Source organism: Carcharhinus amblyrhynchos, chromosome 31 (genome assembly GCF_965287045.1).
Source record: "Carcharhinus amblyrhynchos chromosome 31, sCarAmb.v2.hapA, whole genome shotgun sequence".
Lineage (NCBI taxonomy): Eukaryota > Metazoa > Chordata > Chondrichthyes > Carcharhiniformes > Carcharhinidae > Carcharhinus > Carcharhinus amblyrhynchos.
The window spans coordinates 9,824,421-9,846,543 of NC_137354.1; the positions used below are offsets into that span (position 1 = coordinate 9,824,421).

At 41.6% G+C, this 22,123-nt stretch overlaps 1 protein-coding gene across 1 annotated transcript; it reads right to left on the reverse strand.

The window, feature by feature from the left end:
- Window positions 1-471: 471 nt before the first annotated feature.
- On the reverse strand, window positions 472-8,171 carry LOC145360578 (peptidyl-prolyl cis-trans isomerase A-like). The gene is made up of 6 exons (XM_080215906.1): window positions 8,009-8,171; window positions 6,332-6,362; window positions 6,155-6,243; window positions 5,968-6,064; window positions 746-821; window positions 472-662 (listed from the first exon to the last, which is right to left on the reverse strand). The coding sequence occupies exons 1-6, from the start codon at window positions 8,081-8,083 to the stop codon at window positions 527-529; spliced, it is 504 nt and encodes a 167-aa protein (XP_080072032.1). The 5' UTR covers window positions 8,084-8,171; the 3' UTR covers window positions 472-526.
- Between the last annotated feature and the right edge of the window lie 13,952 nt (window positions 8,172-22,123).

The following is a 22,123-nucleotide window of genomic DNA, read 5'->3' on the forward strand; positions in this document are numbered from 1 at the left end:
AGTGAAAAGTATTGTTTCTTGTGCGCTATACAAAGCATACCATTTATGGAGAAGAAAAAAGAGTGCAGAACGTGGTGTTACAATCATAGCTAGAGTGCAAAGAAAGATCAACTTAATGCAAGGGAAGTCCATTCAAAAGTCTGACAGCAGCCAGGAAGAAGTTGTTCTCAAGTCTGTTGGTACACAACCTCAGGCTTTTGTATCTTTTTCCCAATATCTGAGGTGCATGGGGTCCTTAATTATACTGGCTGCTTTGCTGAGGCAGCAGGAAGTGTAGATAGAGTCATCGGGTGGGAGGCTGGTTGCAATTTTTTCCAAGTGGTGGTCACTGGGATAAATCTATGCTGAGTGCCTATGCTGTAAAATCTGCCACTGCATCTCTACTGTCATATCTTTTAACCTAGTTTCCTAGTTCATTTAAATAGCTCTGCTTTAAAACTCTTAAAACAAGATTTTTTAAATGCCTTAACATAAGTGTAAATGATCACATTTTATTTAAATTGTACAATTCCATTTGCAAATACAATTAGTTCAGCTGCCCACAATCAACGATGGTAACTTTTTTGGAGGTTTTTCCATTTTGGCTGCCCAAGCTTTCCATCTTGCTCACAACATTGAACCCCTCTACCACAGAACCAAACACAACATGTTTTCCATCCAACCTGCAAAATTCAAGCAACAGACATTAGTGACCAATGAAGCCTGCAGCGAAAACGTACAGAGAAAATATTAAGACTGCACTTGCCAATCAGTTTTCACGGTGCAGAGAAAGAACTGGGATCCATTTGTGTTTGGCCCAGCATTAGCCATAGACAGGATACCTGTAACAGCAAGATTACAAAAAAACATAAGCATTCTATAAGTGTTCAGTTTCCTCTCCTGTACAATTTTCTTTAAGAGCTAATGTAATGTTAAAGTGCATTTCTGGGCTTGGAAGTGGCTGGGGAGGGTGGAAGAGTGTAGTAGGTTTATATGAGTATCTGAAAGTGGATAGATTCATAATATGGATGCACTTCAACAGGAAACTGAGTCTTATAGTTTAATGGTTGATCATATTGTCGTCAACAGTGGAGGAGGATAGCAGGATACAATTTGTGTGAAATGGAACAATTCACTAAACATGGAAGATCCCAGGATATGAAAATATTGGTTTGCACTTCAGAATAAAGTTTCCCAATTTGCTACACATTGTACTTTCCCTTCAATTAAGAGCTGCCCCTGGTTTACTGTTACAATTGCTGGCTACACAATTTTCACAGCTGCACTCTGGCTGCTGCTAAGTGGGGCCAAAGTGAGTCCAGGAAAGATTGGTGGGTAGGGCACCCGGTGAACTGTCCATCGAACAGATCAGGAAAAATAGGATTACCTGAGCAAGTCAACTGATTTGTTCATGTGTTTAAAGACATGCAAGAACAATCTCCCTCTAATTGAAATTCTTACTCCTTACATATATTTTAAGTGCAGAGGCTGTATTTTCTGCCCAATCATTGAGGATGGAGGTGGGACACAACATTACAACCATTCACACTATTTTCCTATCCCACTGCAGTGAATGGAGATTTGGCTGGGCACCAAATTCACCACACCTCTGCTGCAGTGTGAATGGCCAGTAAGCTAACATCTTTCCAATATTGCTGTGGTAGATGAGCAGAGGCTTGTGAATAACTCAATTAAATAGAAGATTGTAAACAGCAAGGTTCAGAACATCAAAGGACGGTTGTTATGTGTGAAGGCAAATAGTTTGATGTGGATATGAGCAGAAACAAGATGGTATACCTGTGGGAAACTGAAATGGAAGTTTATATTGAGAAGACTGAATTTCATCCCATAAATATTGGACTTCAACTACGAGTTTTTAAAAGAATGGGCACACAAGCCACTGGCTAAATTGCCTCAGGGCATGCTTGTCTGAAAATGTCCAATTTTGTAAGCTAAGCAGACACAGGCCTGTTTAGTGCTTGGATGGGAGACCACCTGGGAATACAAAGGTGCAGGGCTTTTAGAGTGACACAGTGGCAAACACTGCTGCCTCACAACACCAGAGACCCAGGTTCAATCCCTGCTTGGGTCACTGCTTGTTGTGTGGGTTTCCTGTGGGTGCTCTAGTTTCCTCCCAAAGATGTGAGGGTTAGGTTGATTGGCCACGCTAAATTGCCCATGGGGGGGGGGGGGGTGTGTGTGTGTGTGTGTGTGTGTGTGTGTGTGTGTGTGTGTGTGTGTGTGTGTGTGTGTGTGTGTGTGTGTGTGTGTGTGTGTGTTGGAAAGAGAGAGAGAGAGAGAGAGAGAGATTAGAAGGATAAATACATAGGATTACAGGGATAGGGCCTGAATGGGATTGTTTCAGTGCAGGCTCGATGGGCCAAACAACCTCTTTCTGTACTGGGGATTCTATGATCTGAGGGTGATTCTCCGAGAGACAATGGAACTCAACCCTGTTGCTTGACAAGGTACCTTTAAAAGCATCCAGAAATTAATTACCATCACCACTGGGGACAAAGATATAATGCCATCTCAGAGATTTGTTGCACAATGCACAGTTGGATTAGCTGTACCAGCTAATAAGTTGCCCCAGATTCTCTGCTGTGTGCACATACGTTCAGAGAGAACAATTGCTGGCGTTTGACACAGAAATAAAAACCATCAAGCTCACTCAGTACCACTGCAATTAGCTATTTTTACAGGTATATTGCAACTTTTCTCACTGTGGAAGTCAGCCAAGACCGCAGCTAAAAGAATGGATAAGTTTCTGTACTAAAGTACCGTAGACTGGAATCACAAAACCGAGTAATCACCTGCTGACGTCCACTCTATTGGAACTTCAAATTGCAATGCTGAAATATCTACGCCTCATGAGTCAAGGTTGGTTCCATATGACTTTCTAAAATATTTACTTTGAACACAATTCTTCATTCTAATGTGTTTGAATGTATATGTATGCATTTTACTATCTTCTTGCTTTTAGTGATTAATGAACTCTTTATCTTTAACTCAAGAAAGTCTGACTGCACTGACTTCTTGAAAACATAACTGTTTAGTCTGAAAAAAAAAATTGCAAAAAAATTCCTTTTACATTAAATCTTGTGACCAGAGGTGGTCAAATAAAATCAGCACATGACAAATTCCCCTCCTCTCTACCTTCCTGAACTAATAGTCACATATCCCAAAAAAGCTCACCTCACTGAAACAATCATTGGGATTTCACTAATCTGTGACCCAAATAAAAACAAAAATAAAGACCCAACCTATAAGATAGTAGGATTCAGGAGCAGCAGGCCATTCAGCCCTTCAAGTCTGCTTGGCCATTAAACACCATCATCCTTGTCTATTAAAAATCTGTCCAATTCAATCTTGAATTGAATGGCCCAGATTCCACTGCTTCCTGGGGAAGAGAATTCCACAGACTGATGACCCTCAAAACATTTCTCCTCACTTTTGCTTTGAACGGGAGACCTCTTATTCCTGAATTAGTGTAGCATGGATAAAGGATTGCACAGTCAACAGTAAGCATAGAGATAAATCAGTTTGGAAAGCTGTAACGAGTGGAGTGTCACAGGGATCAGCACTGGGGCCTCCACTATTTACAGTCTATCACTGGACATTGGTAACAGAACTAAATGTTGCTGATGACACCAAGATAAAAACATAGAAACTAGAAGCTGGAGTAGATCACTTGGCCCTTTGAACCCTGCTCTGCTATTCATTTTGATCATGGCTGATCATCAAATTCAATATCCTGACCCTCCCTTCCCCCCATATCACTTTAGTCCCAAGAGCTATATCTAACTTCTTCTGATATCAGACAATGCTTTGGCCTCAACTATATTCTGTGGTAGTGAATTCCAGAGTCACCACCCTCAGTGAAAAAAACTTCTCCTCACCTCAGTTCTAAAAGATTTACCCTTATCCTCAAACTGTGGATAAGGGTAAATCTGTAACCCCTAGTTCTGGACTTGTCCACCATTGGTAACAGTTTTTCTGAATCTATCCTATCAGATTGTTTACACACACAATAATCCTAACTGATTTAGTCTCTCCTCATATGACAGACTTGCCATCCCTGGTAAACCAAGGATATCCCTCCTCAAATAAGGACACAAAAACTGCACGCAATACTACAAGTGTGACTGCATCACCACACTACACCTTTGTGAACACTGAAGCAAAGTACAAATTTAGTTCCTTGGCCATTTCTTTATTCTCTGTTATGAATTCTCCCATTTCTGACTGCAAGGGGCCTATATTCTTTTTCTCTATACATACCTATAGAAACTTTTACAGTTAGTTTTGTTCTCCACAAGCTTGCTTTCTGATCCTCCTTTGCTGAATTTTAAACTGTTCCCAATCCTCAGGCCTATTGCTTTTTCTTGCAAATTTGTATGCTTCTTCCTTGAATCTGATACTATGTCTAATTTCCCTTGTCAGCCATGGTTTCCCTTACCACTCTTGCTCCAGAACATGAATAAACAACTTCTGGAGTTCACTTATTAATTCTTTAAATGCCTGCCATTTCCTGTCCACTGTCTTTTCTTTCAATAATGTTTCCCAGTCCATCATGGCTAATTTCATGCCTCATACCATCATAGTTCCCCTCAGATTCAGGACCCTGGTCTCAGAATCAACTAACTTACTATCCACCTTGATAAAGAATTTTACCATATTATGGTTGCTTGTCCCCAAGGGCTCAATTAGATTTCCAACTAATCCATTCTCATTGCACAACACGCAATCCAAGATGGTCTGCTCTCTTGTTGGTTCCTCAAAGCATTGCTCCAGAAAACCATCATATGTGCACTCCAAGATAGATAGGGAAGCAAGTTGTCAGGGGAAGGTAAAGGGCCTACAAAGAAATATAGATAAGTGACTGGGTAAAAAAACTTGGCAGGTGGAGCATAACATGGGAAACTGTGAACTTGTCCACTTTGTCAAGAATACAAAAGCAGTATACTATATAAATAGAGAGATTGCAGAACTCTACGACACAGAGGGATTTGGGTGTCCTGGTACATGAATCAAGAAGTTAGTATGCAGGTATAGCAAGTGTTAAGAAGACTAATATGTTTCCTGAAGGAGAATCAAAGCGCAGCTGTTCAGGACCTTGGTGAGACCACATCTGAAATAGTGCACCAAGTACAGTTTTGCTTCCTATCTTACATCTACAGGTTCCTCTTTATCCACCTAGCTTGCTACTTCCTCCAAAAGCCATAATAAATTAACCATACTTTCCCTTTAACAAAACCACGTTGACACTGCCTAATAAAATTATTGATTAGTATCCTGCTACAACCACCATAACAATGGATTCTAGCAATTTCCCTATGGCAGGTTGAGGCTAACTGGCCAATTTTGTTAATAAAATGTGTTACATTAGTCAGTTTCCAATCCACTGGGATCCTTGCAGAATCTAATGAATTTATTATAATCAATCTGTAGTCACCTTTAAAAATTCAGGTATGCAGGCCACCAGATTCTGTGTGCCTTTAGGTCTAACTGCTTTTCCAGCATCCTTTTCTTGGAGATTGGTGGGGATTGTATTAAGATCCTCCCTCCTGTTCACCTTTTGACATCAACATTTCTGAAGACCAGGATTTTATGGCCCTGCCACAGCTCGTCTCTCTTTACCCTAGCCCACCCCTCCCCCCAATCTTTGATGCAAACACATTTGATAGTGTCCTACAAAATAATTTAATTCATGATTATAGTACTGCTCCTGTAAGACAAGGACAATCTATACCACATAAGCACATGTGATAGCTACAAACTGCACACTGCCCCCACTCCAAATACTCTTCAACAAGCCAAGCCACACAATCATGCAGAGTGGCTTTCCCACACTGAGCATCACAGCCATTTAAAGCCAATCTTCCTGTCCTTGTATCTTCTGCTTGATCCATCTGACCACCACACTCCCCAACAAACAACACCCTCAAAACACTTTTCCCACTCCAACAATGAGAACACCCGACTTACCAGGTCCTGTGTGCTTCAGCTGGAAATTCTCATCCTTGAACTTTTCACCATAGATGGACTTCCCACCAGTGCCATTATGCCTTGTGAAATCACCACCCTGAACAAGTGAAAGTTGAACAGGTTTTAATTACTTACTCAAATAGAAGAGATATTCCCAACTAGATACAAAATAACATTGCTCTTTTACCTGGCACATGAATTGGGGAATGATTCTATGGAATGAAGAGCCCTTGTAACCAAATCCCTTCTCACCAGTGCATAACGCACGGAAATTTTCTGCAACAGAATCAATCATTCAGAGTAAGAGAACACCTTTAAACAACAGAATTTCCTTAGCTCAGCAAAGTTAGTTTCTGGGACTTACCTGCAGTTTTTGGGACGACATCAGCGTCGAGCTGAAAAGAAAAGCAGTGTACAATTTCAGTAAATCCATCATGGACAATAACAAAAATACCACAGTTTTACAAATGCAATCATTTTTCAAACATTACCTCAATGATAATTACAGAAGAACAAGCTTCGTACAGAGCAATAGTATAAGTAGAAGATAAAAGACTGCTGATTGTGGGATTATTTTACTGGATCACTGATTAATAAACCAAACAGGGATTTTTCAATTTTCCATTGTAGAGAAATCCCAAAACACTCAGGCTTCCATGCAATACCCTCAGTCTGTGGTGTGTGTTACACAGTTTGTTACATATTTAAGTGATTGCATGATCGCTAGTAGCCAGTTACATGATTTAACAGCAATATCATTGGAGTGATTCACAAGCTCCTGCCATGGTTTCATTTTCTATTCTGTTCAGGAACAGCTCCAAAAATACAACTGTTATTTTGAATTGACTTGTGCAAACCACATCTTTTTTCTTTAAAGCCCACGACCCATAGTTAGGACATTACAAAGTTCCTCAGAGTTGCTATAACCACATACACTTTTGTATCTATGTTGTAGGCTAGATCTATAGATATTGATGATAGAGCCTTCAATATTCTCCCTGTCATGTGTCTCACCAGCTCCTCCCACTTGCTACAGACCTGTGCAGGAAGGATTTACAAGATAAGGTCACATTATGAACACACCTTCCTTGGCCATCAAGTCCAGGGGTGGATCAAAATCAATAGCTTCTGACTCAAAAGCAGGGACACTACTCACTGCACCACAAGGCATCAACTGACAGTATAGGAACTCCATATTTCATAAATAGTGCACCACTATCCAATGTAAATCAATAATATCATTAGTTTTCAATTGCCAAGTGATTATTCAGCCAACTGTGCCAGGCACAGCAGCAGACAAGCAGGTTTCGCCACATCCATTCACGTCCCGACTGCATCCCCGCCTCGTCAGTGCGTGTCACCTAGAGCAGGAATGTTCTGAGACAAACACGTATTACAGAGTTTGTAAAGTACGTTAATCTTCCTTTTTTAAGATGGACACTAAGTCATAAAGATGGCCGCTGAAAGCCACCAGTTTTTCTCTGCAATGTGCTTGAGATTCCAGAAAGCTCGAAGCGGATTTCAGGCAGAAAAGACTGTTGGGAATAAAAAAAAAGGCAGCACCAATGCTGTTTGTCCGCTGTCACAGTCTGCATGCCGCCGGTGTTTCAGGCCCACTCCCCCCTCTCCCCCCCCCCCCCCAAAGATAACCTCTGTTGGAGAAATTAAGACATCTGGGAAGGACTTTGCAATGCTTTCCCTAAGGAAATATATATAAACGCTATTTCTTTTCCCACCTCCCTATTTTGAAAAGATTGATTTTATCATCTGGGAATGAAATTTGAAAGACAATGGGCCGCACTGTCCATGGAGCGAACTTCTCTCACTTCACATGTCTGACCTGCTGAGTGTTTCCAGTTTTAATTTTTGAAACATGTTCCCATCGCTGCTAGGATTTCACTAAAGGTTCCCCCATCCACTCGCTACCAACCAGATCAGATCTCTTTTCCTCGCGGGAGAAGGTTTCAGATTAATCGGAACTCTCTTTGGCAGCACGTTTTGTGCGAGACAGGAATGAGCAAGGTCCAGGAACCCGACTCACCTCCATCACGATCCGACCCAGGGACTCACCGTCCGCAGAAATATCCATGAAAACGCGGGGATTGCCAGCAGCCATCCTGATTCCCTTATAACTCAGAGCGACTGTCTGTCTGCTTAGGGCGTGGGTCTCTCTGTAGCAATGCAGAAAGTATCCGCTTCCGCACAGGCAGAAACCAACCAGCTACAAGCTACTCCCCCGCCTTTGCTAATACCATCCTGGATTGGTTCATTTAACTCGTGTTCCTTTTGTTTGCTCGTACTAACGTAATGGCCTACTTCATTTTAGAACTACAATTAAGCGATTTTTTAAAAATGTGCCAAATACGTAAAGGTGACTTCACAAACCAGTGTGTGTAGAGAAAGGAAGTTTGCTTCCCTTGCTATCTAAACAAGGAAATACAGTGGAAGGGAATTTAATTATTAGGACCATTGTCAATCAAAAAGGATCTACTCAGAACTGTAAATCATTGCCTAAGCACTACGAGTAATGGAGCCTTCTAATTACTGTGGCATTTAAAAAGTATTTCATAGAATGTCAGCATCCCTGGCAAGGCCAGGATTTTTATTGTCCATCAGTCATTGCTCTTGCGAAAATGACGGTTAGCCATCTTCTCATACTGCTGCAGTTTCTGCTGTGTAGGTACTGTTGAGAACCATGCTGATATTAACCTGTGAAAGTGTCTCAAAACCCCAAAGGATAACTTGAAACAATGGTTCTTAGTCGTGTATATTTGTTTGGAATGTGAGGAACAAAGTACTACAGAGTGAGGAACCAGTCCAGCCATTGTATAAACAATCAATAAAGAGTATTTATTAAAGTAAAGTAAATGAAAAACAAATAGCAAGAAAGACTAATGTAAACTATGACACTTTGATATATTAGTAATGAAACACACCATTTTATCTGAAATTATCTCTTCCCAAAATATACCCATGTTCATAGAATTATGGAATCACAGAAGAGACCCTTTGGCCCATCACATCTGCACCAACACACATGAAACACCCGATATCCCACCTACTTACGCTTGGCCCATAGCCTTGAATGTTTCGACATGGCAAGTGCTCATCCAAGTTACTTTTTAAAGAACGTTCTCTGAACTCACAGAGACAGCCCTTTTCCTCAAACAGTATCTAATTTAGTAACTCTTAAGAGTCAAATCCAACTAATAGCACACAACACAGCTTAGATGACCATGTCTGGGAAGTGTCTTTTCCTGGTTCAGCGAAGGCATAATACTGCGTCTTTTCGATGAGAACATCTGTAATATGCTGTGAGTCTCAATGTTAGATGGAACAGGCCTCTCTGACAGTCGGATGAAAAAGTAGCCTGCTTCCCCAGTGTGGATGATAGCAGTTATGTTGTTCCACTTCTTTGGCATTCTACCCTAGCCAAAAGATGGCTGAGAATGTAAATTCTGGGAATATAAATTCAGTCACTGAATTGCTCCTGTGTGGTTGGTAACAAATCCTGAGAAACAATGGAATATCCCACCCTTTCTCCTGTTTGTGGATTTTTGCCTTCCAAGAATACATGGGAAACTGGGATAAAACATCAACTGCAAAACTTCGTCAGCATGGACTAATGCTGGGTGTGTTGGAGTGTAACACAGAAGTAAGGAAAGACAGCAGCCATCACTCTTGCTCTGATAGGTGGAATAAAAGTTTTGCTCTCTTTCTGATTCCTGAAAAAGCCAAGTCGTAAAGCAACAATTGAAATAGAAGCAGGGCAATTCTTCTCAGTTGAACTGAGTAACCCTGGAATTTCAAAAGCAGCTATTCAACTGCTGAATTCAGCACTACTGCATTCACCAATCTCAAATGGCTGCAACATTTCATCATCTATTGTTCATGGACAAGTCAAAGACTGATTCATATATTGTTTTAAACTTATTTTTGGAATCAATTCACATTTCTAATCTGTGTGATTGTATTCAAATGGATCACATGTAGTAGATAATAAATATACACTTTAATTCAAGAAAGCCTAGTTAAATTGACTTCTTTTATAATACAAAATTGGAACTGGGAATATATATCTGCAAGGAAAGAGATCCTTTTCAAAGTAATCTTCTTGCGATCAACCCAACAGCATTGAATGAGGAAACAATGACAGTTCAACCCTTCTCATGCAGTGCACAACAATTCGGGGGGGAGGGTGTATTCCATCCAAAATCTAATAAATGGAGAACTCATGGTGAGAGAGTTCCAACAGAGGGGATGAAAATTAACAAATTTGAGGACTTCACCTCGGAAGTGGTCATCACAATAGCTCCCAAGACAGAGTGGAAGTCAACCTGTACCAAGATCTGTGTGGCTCAGTCTTCCCATATTCTGTCATTTCCTCTAGATCTACAAGCCCCTGAAAATTCTTTGAACTGTGAGCCTCTTACACATCACCACTCACTCCATCCTTGGTGGCAGTGCCTTTACTCACTAAGTAAACTAAGTGTGACTAAGCTCTGGAATACTCTGTCTGAACCTCCTCGTTCTGAATCTCAGTTCCTTAATTCTGCTTCTCTACATCCTACTTCTTTGACTTTGCATGTTGTAACCTGTTTTGCTATCTGCCTCATTGGTTTGATATTCAGTGTTGCCTGAACAAATGTTTCTGAAGTGCCTTGGTTTTCCTATGTTTGCCTGGCTGGTTTCCCATATTATACCCTCAGTAAATGTGAACTCACCTCAGACTCTGCTGCTTGTGTCTTAACTCACAGCAATCCCTGTTCATTAATGTGCCCTGTGTTTTCTGACTTACATTGCCTCCCAGTCAAGCAACAATTCGATTAAAAATTCTCATTTTTATTTTCAGATCCCACTGTGGCCTCATGCCAGACTGGAAGGGTTGCTTTCTGCTGTGGATGTGTCCATCCCTTGTTAAGCTGTTGCATTTTAATTAATGTCCCAACCTGAAATGTTGTATTCTTAGGTGGAACTCTTCACCCTGAATTAAAGAATGAAAACAAAAGATTCCAAAGCAGTAACTAATTAACTTCTGCTATGTATCAAAGTGGTTGCATCTCTGCTGTGCATAATATCTTGTGATAGTGACACAAGCAGAGATATATGTTAGCTTTTGGGGAGAGGGGTTCTTCTGTCTTGGACAGTGAACAAGCAACATCTCTGTTATGGTGGCAAAGGGGATCATCAATAGATTTCCTCATGGGCTTCATTGAATATGAGATTCACCCATTAGGGAAGGAGCAGTTGGCGGGGTGGGGGGGGGGGGGGGGGGGAGGAGGTGTGGGAGGGGAGGGGAGTGGTTTAAAACAAGCTTGCTATATTCAGGCCAACAGTTGATAGACTCGGGACTGATCTGGACCCTGTAGCTTTCGAAAGACATTCAGGTATCTCTGCAAATAAAAGGGTGATCGATGGTGGAAGATTGGCCTCGCTAATTTTTTACATTTGGCTCCCTGCCCCCACACCATCTTAACTGTCGAGACGAATAATCCTTTGGTAAGAAATATGCCTTTTGTTTGGAAACTTGAAGCCGATGATGCAAATGTAGAAGACTGGACCCAGTACACATAGTGCATATGTTACTTTTCTCGTGTCAACTGTATCAAGGGGGCTGAGAAGCAAAATGTGATCCCGTTGATGGCATGCAATATCCTGACCTTCAGTCAAAATAAAAGCCTGGCCTACCCAGATACTCCTGACTCCAAAACCTTTAATGAATTAAAAATTATTATGACCCAAAATCTTCTGTAGTGCTTGAACGATACTGCTTTAACATGGCAGGGTGAATCCCTGAGGATTTTGTCACTGAATTTCTGATCAGGCCTCGAAAATTAGCAGAACATTGTGAATTCAGGCCATCCCTGAATGACATGTGAGATAGGCTGGTCTGCAGATTTAACAAGGTGTCAGTCCAAAAGAAAATTATAGGCAGAACCAAATTTAAACCTAAAGAAGGCCATTGAGATAACTCTTTCATTAGAGAATGCAGAGAAAGGAGCATAGGAATTGCAGGGGATGTCAGATAGCAGCGTCCTCCAATTGGGGGAAGGGGCCTCATGAAACATCCATCCCTCAACTGAAAACAACGGTATAAATAAAATATCCCAGCATCCCTGGCAGTGATGGAGCCCTAGTTGTATTTCCAAGCAGTCAAGGGCCATCAGGGACAGCCTTCAGATTCCTAGAAAGCATATTCCAGAAGGTTATCAATGCCAGATGGCAGACTACTGCAAGTACTGCAGAAGACCACTACTAAGGCTAAGATAGAAAAACAGTCAAAATGCATTTTATTTTGAGAAAAGGCCAAAGCCAGTACTGGCAGAGAGGCCCATAACAAGGGGCAGAGCAATTAAAATGCATCTCCAAAACAAAGGTTGACACGATTGTGAGGGAGTTTTTGGTAAATATCCATCTACTAAAAACGGAAATAGATACAGGGAGCTGCATTTCCATTACCGGGAAGAAGACTTATAATCACCTCTGGGCTGGTATTCAGCTCCTGAACTTGGAAAACACAAAGGCGAGGCTGGCCACCTACACAGGACAGTCACTGAAGATAAATTCACTGAAGTTTAATCTCTGGTGAAGAGGAAGAAGGAGGCTTATGTAAAGATGAGATGCAAAGGCTCAGTTAGGGCACTGGAGAGTTATAAATTAGCCAGGAAGGAACTAAACAGAGAGTTAAGAAGAGCTAGAAGAGGACACGAGAAGGCTTTGGCGGATAGGATCAAGGAAAATCCTAAAGCTTTCTACAGGTATGTCAAGAATAAAAGATTGGTTAGGGCAAGATTAGGGCCAGTCAGAGACAGCAGTGGGAAGTTGTGCGTGGAGCATGAAGAGATGGAAGAGGCACTGAATGAGTATTTTTCGTCAGTATTCACGCAGGAAAAAGTTAGTGTAGTTGAGGAGAATACTGCGATACCAGGTAGTAGACTCGGCGGGATAGAGATACATAAGGAGGAGGTGTTGGCAATTCTTAAGAGTGTGAAAATAGATAAGTCCCCTGGGCCAGATTCTCTGGGAGGCTAGGGGGGAGATTGCAGAGCCTTTGGCTTTGATCTTCATGTCGTCATTGGCTTCACGTATAGTGCTGGAAGGCTGGAGGATAGCAAATGTTGTCCCCTTGTTCAAGAAGGGGAGTAGAGACCATCCTGGGAATTATAGACCAGTGAGCCTTACTTCTGTTGTGGGCAAACTTTTGGAAAGAATTATAAGGGATAGGATTTATAATCATCTAGAGGGAAATAAATTGATTAGGGATAGTCAACACGATTTTGTGAAGGGTAAGCCGTGCCTCACAAACCTTATCGAGTTTTTTGAAAAGGTGACCAAAGAAGTGGATAAGGGTAAGGCGGTTGACGTGGTGTATATGGATTTTAGCAAAGCATTTGATAAGGCTCCCCATGGTAGGCTATTGCAGAAAATGCAGATGCATGGGATTGAGGGTGATTTAGCAGTTTGGATCAGGAATTGGCTAGCTGATAGAAGACAGAGGGTGGTGGTTGATGGGAAATATTCAACCTGGAGTTCAGTTACAAGTGGTGTACCTCAAGGATCTGTTTTGGGACCACTGCTGTTTGTCATTTTTATAAATGACCTAGATGAGGGTGTAGAAGAATGGGTTAGTAAATTTGCTGATGACACCAAAGCTGGAGGAGTTGTAGACAGTGAGGATGGATGTTACAGTTTGCAGAGGGACATAAATAAGCTGCAGAGCTGGGCCGAGAGGTGGCAGATGGAGTTTAATATGGAAAAGTGTGAGGTGATTCACTTTGGTAAGAATAACGGGAGTACAGAATATAGGGCTAATGGAAGGACTCTCAGTAGCGTTGACAAGCGGGGAGATCTCAGGGTACATGTGCATAGCTCCCTGAAAATTGGCACCCAGGTTGATAAGGTTGTTAAGCAGGCGTGCGGTGTGTTAGCTTTTATTGGTAGAGGGATTGAATTTTGGAGCCGTGAGGTCATGTTACAACTGTACAAAACTCTGGTGCGGCCGCACTTGGAGTATTGCGTACAGTTCTGGTCGCCGCATTATAAGAAAGATGTGGACGCATTGGAAAGGGTGCAGAGGAGGTTTACCAGGATGTTGCCTGGTATGGTGGGAAGGTCTTATGAGGAAAGGCTGAGGGACTTGAGGTTATTTTCATTGGAGAGAAGAAGGTTACGAGGTGACCTGATTGAGGCATACAAGATGACCAAAGGATTGGATAGGGTGGACAGTGAGAGCCTTTTCCTTGGATGGTGATGGCTAACACAGGGGGACATAGCTTTAAGTTAAGGGGTGGTAATTATAGGATGGATGTCAGAGGTAGGTTTTTCACTCAGAGGGTAGTAAGGTCGTGGAATGCCCTGCCTGCAGCAGTTGTGGACTCATCAACTTTAAGGGTGTTCAAATGGTCAGTGGATAGGCATATGGATAACATTGGAATAGTTTAGGTTAGAGGGTCATTAGATTGGTTCCACTGGTCGGCGCAACATCGAGGGCCGAAGGGCCTGTACTGCACTGTAATGTTCTATGTTCTGTAAAAGGTACCTCAGTGATCCTAGTGATTTACAGACAGCAGTTGGCATGACTTCTATTCATCACTGTATGAGGCAAGGACATAAGCATTACAGAGAGAGATTTGTTTCAACGCATCAGACTGAACTAGCTAGAGATCTTTAGGCTAGGCATGGGGGGAACTGTATGAAGACATCAATAAGGCAGGGCATGGAGAGATTGTATGAGGACATCAATATGTACCCTGAAGTCTTCAAAGAAGGACTTGGAAAAATAAAAGGAGCCAATGTTAAGATTTACGACGACCCTGATGCTACACCTAAGCATTTTAAAATGAGACCAGTTCCATACTCCCATTGGAAAAGGTAGAATCAGAACTAGAATGCCTGGAAAAGGTGGGCATCATAAGACCCATATCGTTCACAGAGTGGGTTGCACCTATTGTTCCTGCCCTTAAGCTGGATAATTGGTCTGACTTTGTGGAGACTCTATGCTTACAGTCAATAGGGTTTCTAAGCTTGACAGATACTCCCTACCCTGGATCAAAGACTTGTGCACCAGGTTAACTGGGGACCGAACATTTTCAAAGTTGGACATGAGCCATGTGCATCTCCAATTTGAAGTGGATGAGCCTTCCTGAAAGTACGTAACAATTAATATGCAGAAAAACCTATATGAACATTCGCCTGCCCTTTGGCTTTCATTTGCATGTGTCATTTTTCCACAGGTCAGGGAGAACAAACTCCAGTGGTTACCTCAATGTCTTGGTCACAGGAACTTGGGAATGTGAACACCGAGTGAACCTGGAAGAGGTTTTATGGCGATTTGCATTTGTACACCTGAAAAGGGAAATGTGTGTCTTCCAAGAAAGTGTTGTGATGTATCTGGATTATTGGGCAGGTGGCAAGGACCTTCATCCGGTGGAAGACAAGGTGAGGACATTAAGGAGGCACCAATTCCAAAGAACCCAAAGGAATTGAAATCCTTCCTGGGATTACTGAATTATTACGGGAAGTTCATCACTAATTTAGCTTCTTTGCTGGTCCACTTGTATCAAATGTGATCTTGGGAGGTGCTGCAGCTAGAGGCTTTCAACAGAGATAAACAGCAATTTTTGTCCTCTAATTTATTGACATATTTTGACTCCAAAAATGACCTTAGCTTGACATGTAATGCCACCACTTACAGGTTCGGTTAGTAATGGCACATTGCTGAGATGAGACAGAGAAACTTATTGCATACACCTTGAGGGCCCTCTTGGATACTGAGTGGAAGTATTCCCAGATTTAGAAATGCCTTTGGCGATAAAAAGTTCCATCAATATTTCTATGGTAGAGGCTTTTTCATAGTAACTGATCATAAACCACAGCTGAGACTTTTTAAAGAAGAGAAGGCAATACCCCTCATTTCCTCTGCCCAGATACAATGCTGGGCCTTGTTATGGGTACCTCCTAGAGAACTGCTGCGGGACCTGGATAGCTAATGATAATGCACTCAATCATCTGCTGTTACCCAGAGGTTCAGCTTCACCACCAGCAGTGGAAGAGGTCATGATGACCCACAATCTTTTGGACACCTCACTTGTATCTGCAAGGCAAATCAAGGACTGGATACAAAAAGAAGCAGCCCTGTCAATATTAAGAAACATAATATCGTTTGGGGAATTCAGAGGACTCAGATGAAATGAAAAACTGCTAGATGAAGAAAGGCAAGCTGAGTGTTGAGGATGGCATCATCCTCTGGGTTTCCTGCATAGTGGACACCCACCCAGGGCAATGTTTGATACTTATGGAATTACACCAGAGCCACCTTGGGATTTCAAAGATTAAAATGCTAGCCAGGAGCTACATATGGTGGCCTGGCCTTGATGCAGACATTACTGACTTGGTTAGGCAGTGTGAGCCATGCCAAGAGAATCAAAAACTCCCCTGCTTCAGCCTCCCTATATCGATGGGAGTGGCCTGGTATGCCCTGGGTGCGAGTGCACGTAGACATTGCCAGGCCTTGTTTGGGATCCATGTTCCTGATTATGGTTGACATGCATTCCAAATGGTTGGAGATGTATCACGAGTTCCACCCCCTTCCCATGCTACCATTGAGAAACAAAGTTGCTGCATGCATGGGAATAGCTTAAGTCCTGCTCTCTGGCAGTGGCACTGCCTTTGCTAGCACCACATTTCAGATCTTCATGCTTTCCAATGGACTAAACACATTAGGACAACATATTGTCATCAAATGGATTGGATGACCGAGAGGATTCAGACTTTTAAGCTCCATAGCGACCAAACTGGTATGATTTTCATTTGACTACAGGAATATCCCTCACACAATGACAGGAATTGCCCCAGCAGAATTATTAATTGGGTGGAGGCTTCAAACAAGATTAAGCTTACTTTTCCCAAACCTGGTGGGGAGAGTGGAATCCCAACAAAAACACCAGAAGCAGAACCATGCTTCTGTAAGGACAGACAGAACATTCAAAACTGGTAACCCAGTTCATGTGACTGGGTCCAAATAACTTTGGGGATGGCCTCAGCTGGGTCCCCAGAATCATAAAGGAGAAAACAGGACCTGTGTCTTCTAGGGTCCAAATGCAGGAAAACCTTGTCATCTGAACCATCTCAAAAATAGGGAGTCCATGTCAGTGCAAGCCTCATTGCCAGGCATGTGGATGGTAACAGCTAATGTCGAGTCTTGTATGTAAGTCAACCCCATGCCTGCCCCTCTGGGTGATGAGGGCATGGATTTCAAAATGGAAGCAGAAGAGACTGGCATCCCTACCAAAGTAAGAAGTCTCACAACACCAGGTTAAAGTCCAACAAGTTTATTTGACAGTAAAGCCACAAGCTTTCGGGGTTTGCCCCTTCGTCAATCTGAGCAACATACGAATGCTGATACTTTGATTAGTAATGGCAAGCTTGGCAAACAAAAACCTAAAGAAAATTTTATTAACATCATATATTTCTCACAGGTGAATAGTGTAACTGTGACTTCATCTAAAGTTCAGAGACACCCAAGAACCAATCCAGAGTTGGGGAAGGTTATGAATCTGGTTCTATAAGGAACAATGACAGAGGTACATTATAAAAATCTAGACTTAAAGCTCTACATCACAAGAAAACTTGAGTTAACAGTGCAGAGTTTTATTGTAAGGAATTTGAGTGCCTATTCCTCCATTGTTGCATGGAAGAATCCTTGAATATCTACATGAGAGACATCCAGGTATGGTGAGAATGAAGGAATTAGCACATCATTACTGTTGGTAGCCAGGATTAGATGCACAAATCATGGAGAAAGTGGGGTAATGTCAAACCTGTGCAAAACTAAGCAACACCTCAACGCTACAAACATTACATCCATGGGAATGGTCAAAACAAGCATGAAGGAGAGTACACATAGACTAGTCCAATTGAGGGACACATGTTCCCAGTAATTGTAGATGAACAATCTGAATGCCTGGAAGTATGATCATGAAATCAACAACAGCAGAATGGAATATTGAGAAGCTGGACAAAATATTTGCAAGACCTGTTAGACCAGAGCAGGTCGTAAGTGACAATGGAATACAGTTCATTTTCAATAAGTTCAAACACTACTTGAAAGGGATTGGTATACAGCATATCAAGTCAGCTCTATACAATCCATTGACAAATGGATTAGCATCGTAGCATTATAGGACCAAGGTACTTCATCAAGATGAGTTTTTCAAAAGAAAGTTAAGGCCATTTGCTGATCTTTTACTGATACTTAAGAGATTGTTGAATGATAACAAAAGCACAGATTGTTAGGAAGAAACAAACTCTAATAGAACATTCATGAGGGAGCATGAGTACTAGCAAGAAGCTACAATACCAAGAAAAAATGGGTACCTGTCATTATTGTAGTAAAAACAGATCCAATATCTTACATTATACAGATGGATGATGAGAGTTTTGTGACGTCATACTGACCAGATCCAAGCCTCATGAAGTGAAATCACTGAAACTTCACCAAAACTACTTACTTCAGAAATGTTGGATAACGATACCTCTGAACAGAGACTAACTACAGAAACAAATTCTGATTCTGAAGAACTTTCAACACCAATGGAAACTGACACAGAAATAGTTTCATAAGTTAATCCCAGTTGCCTGTGTTTGGCCCATATCTCTCTATACCAAATATGTAAGAAGATTACAGATAGCTCCAAGAAAAATAGGGTGGTAATAGTGGGAGACTTTAACTTTCCCAACGTTGACTGGGACAGTCATAGTATTAGGGGCTTGGATGGAGAGAGATTTGTTGCGTGTGTAGAGAAGATTTATCACATGTTACTGGGACTTGATGGTTTGAGTTACAAGGAGATACTGGATACTGGGACTTTTTTCCCTGGAGTGTAGAAGGCGTAGGAGTGATCTTATAGAGGTCTATAAAATAATGAGGGGATAGATAGGGATGATAGTCAACATCTCTTCCCAAAGATAGGTTTAAGGTGAGAGGGGAGAAAGATACAAAAGGGTCCAGAGTGGCAATTTTTTCACACAAAGGGTGGAGATTCTCTTGAACGAAAAGGCAGAGGTAGTAGAGACGGGTACAATGTTGTCTTTAAAAAGCTTTCAGATAGTTACATTGGTATAGAGGGATATGGGCCAAACACAGGCAATTGGGATTAACTTAATGGTAAAAACTGGGTGGCATGGACAAGTTGGGCTGGAGGGTCTGTTTCCATGTGGTAAACCTTTATGACTCTATCAACAGAAGAAAAAGATCAAAGGTCTTGAGTAGCCAAATTCCAGAATGTTGAATGCAACCCACATGAAATGAACATTCACCTGAGAGACTGTCTTATGAAAAGTATCAATGGGAAATGATGCAAAATAACATATCTACTGTTTAATTGTGTCTGCTGTTTAACCATTAAGAAGGATTGTCATTTGGGGACTAATGAAGTAAAGGGGGAGGGATGTTATGTGTTAAAAGTGATTGCATCTCTGTTGTGCATAACATCATTGACCTGTAGTATTGCAAGCAGAAATACCTGAGGGGTTTTTGGGGCTCTTCCATCTTGGACATTGAACAAGCCGCATCTCCTAATAAACTTACATTGTGTTTAACTTAAACCCATAAGTGTGGCACCTCTTTAATTTTCTCTTTCCGGTCATTACGCAACTACAGAAAGTGTTGAAAGTACTCAGCAGATTATCAGTATCTGTTGAGAGAGAAATGGAGTTAATGGGTTGAATTGTCCTTTTTTTGGCAAAATGTTGTTCTGAATGGAAAAAGCGGTGATTAGTCCATCAGTGGTGTTGATAGGTTTACACGCCTTTTTCTCATCACTTTACAAAATAAATGTTAACAGAAATCATGCTGCCTCTGTGGCGGGTGGCCTCTGATTCTTCCACCCTGTCATCAGCTGAGCTCTTCAATCAACTCCATTTAAAGGCTTTTCCAGCACTCCACAGCCACTAAGGTCCAATGAAAAGAATGACCACAAAGGAGTCTACACCTCAAATTTCAGAGGGCTCCCTCACCAGGCTAATGGATGCTATGGAGCAACACTGAAACATCCTCTACCTGCACACAGGGAGGAAACCCTCAAGTAAGTTCACCAACCCTGCATGGTTCAGTATCAGTGATGACAAGATGGGTCATCCACTTATGCCTGAAGTTGCAATCACCTCAATTTTATCCTCATCACTTGTGTCTCAGGCACCACTTTACAAATCATGTATTATATACACAGCTTACATGTGATATCTTTACATTATGAACAACAATGTTGATTAAATTGCACCTTTAAACAGTAAAATGTCTCCAGGCACTACACAGGAGAGTTACTGGATAACTGATACTGAGCCATTTAGGATCAAAATCTTGATCAAAGAATTAGGGTTGAAGGAGCATTTTAAAAGAGGTGGGATACAGGTAGATATGGGAAAATTTATAGAGAGAATTTCAAAATGTGGGACTTAAGCAGTTGATAGGTGGAGTGCAGAGCTATCAGTTTTCTCACGTACGCTGACAACAAAGTTTAATGCCTCCACCAATCCTCTGAACCCCTCAACATTCTAGAAACTGCTTTCCTGTCATGCAGTGGTGGATGAGCAGAAATATCCTCTCACAAAAATTTGGGAACAAAGAAACCAGCGTCTCCAGCAAAAAAAAATCCCTAGCCCCCAATTCCATATCTCTCCCTGGCAACTGTCCGAGCTGAACTAGATAGTTTACAATCTTGGTGTCACATTTGGCACCAAGGTGAGCTTTCAACAACATATCTATGCTGAGACCTTCTATGTCAGCTCTGTAATGTTGCACAACCTAACTCCTGTCTCAGTCCATCTGCTGCCTCTATCCTTATTCATGTCTTTACTGTCTCTAGATTTGACAATTTCAATGCTGTCTTGGCCGACTGCCCACATTCTACACTACCCGCCTCCCCCAAAACCTGTGTTTATTCAAAAGTCAACAGCCCATATCTTAGTCCTGTTTACCCATTACCCTGTTCTCAATGATTAACATTGGCTTCAGTTAAGCAATGGTCCACTTTTAAATTCTCATCCTTACTTTTAAACTTTTCCAAGGATCCCTGTAATCTCCATCAGTCTTCTCAATTGTCAATTTCTGATCCCTTCAGCATTGCTAATTTTCAATCACTACCATTGGTGGCAGTGCCTTCAGCTGCCAAAGCTCTGGAATTCCCTCCCTAAATCTTGCTGCCTCTCTTCCTTTCTTTTCACCACCAATACACTCCTTAAAACATGTTCTTTTACCCAGCTTTTGGTCACCTGCCCTAATATCCCCTTATGTGCCCTTTTTTAACTTCTGTGAAGTCTATTTTAGTAGGGTGAAGGAATACTACCAATGCAAGTTGTTGTTATATGGTGGGAGGTAGTTACAAAGATATGATAAGGGTCAGAGCGTGGAGGGCCTTGAAAACAAGAATGAGAATTGTAAATACTAGTTTACACAACATACATATTTCTACCCATATGTTACATCACTTCACATGTTATATGTTCTTATATAGTAAACTTAAGACTAAACTAAAAAATTCAGCAAACTAAAAAACATCCTACCAGAAATGTTCTTCATTGTCCTGCACTCCATTCTCCTCAGGAGAAAGCAACCACAAAGGGAGAATTTTCATTCCGAGGGAGTGGGAGCGATGCTGAATGGAATGTGGAAAGTGTTTGGAGGCATCCACAAGGGCTGCCAGGTGTGAAGGTGGGCTGTTTATAAGGCCTGTCTCCTTTGCTTTGGGACTTTGTCCTGGTTACAGTAGAACAGAAAAATGCTCTTTAGCACTCATCTCCTACACGTTCCCTATAATGTCCCCATACCAACTTATGCCCCTCCGCCCACTCCCTTGGCTCCTCATGCTTTTCATGCCAAGCTATGCCACTCCACCTTTGCCAATGGCCCCACATACACTCCATGTCAATCTATGCTCTGTACAGAACCAATGAACCCTATAGCAAGTGAGAAAAAACTTTGAAAAATCACTCACTCATTCAAAACTTCCTTACAAAAAAAATTCCCACAGACCGATAAAAGTGTCAATCAGTTATTTACAGTATCAATAACAGAAAAACAAGCGCTTGACCCCTCTTTACCTTCTCTAAATAAACATGAGTAATTGAGAAATATATCTAAGAGAAAAAGCTGTCAATC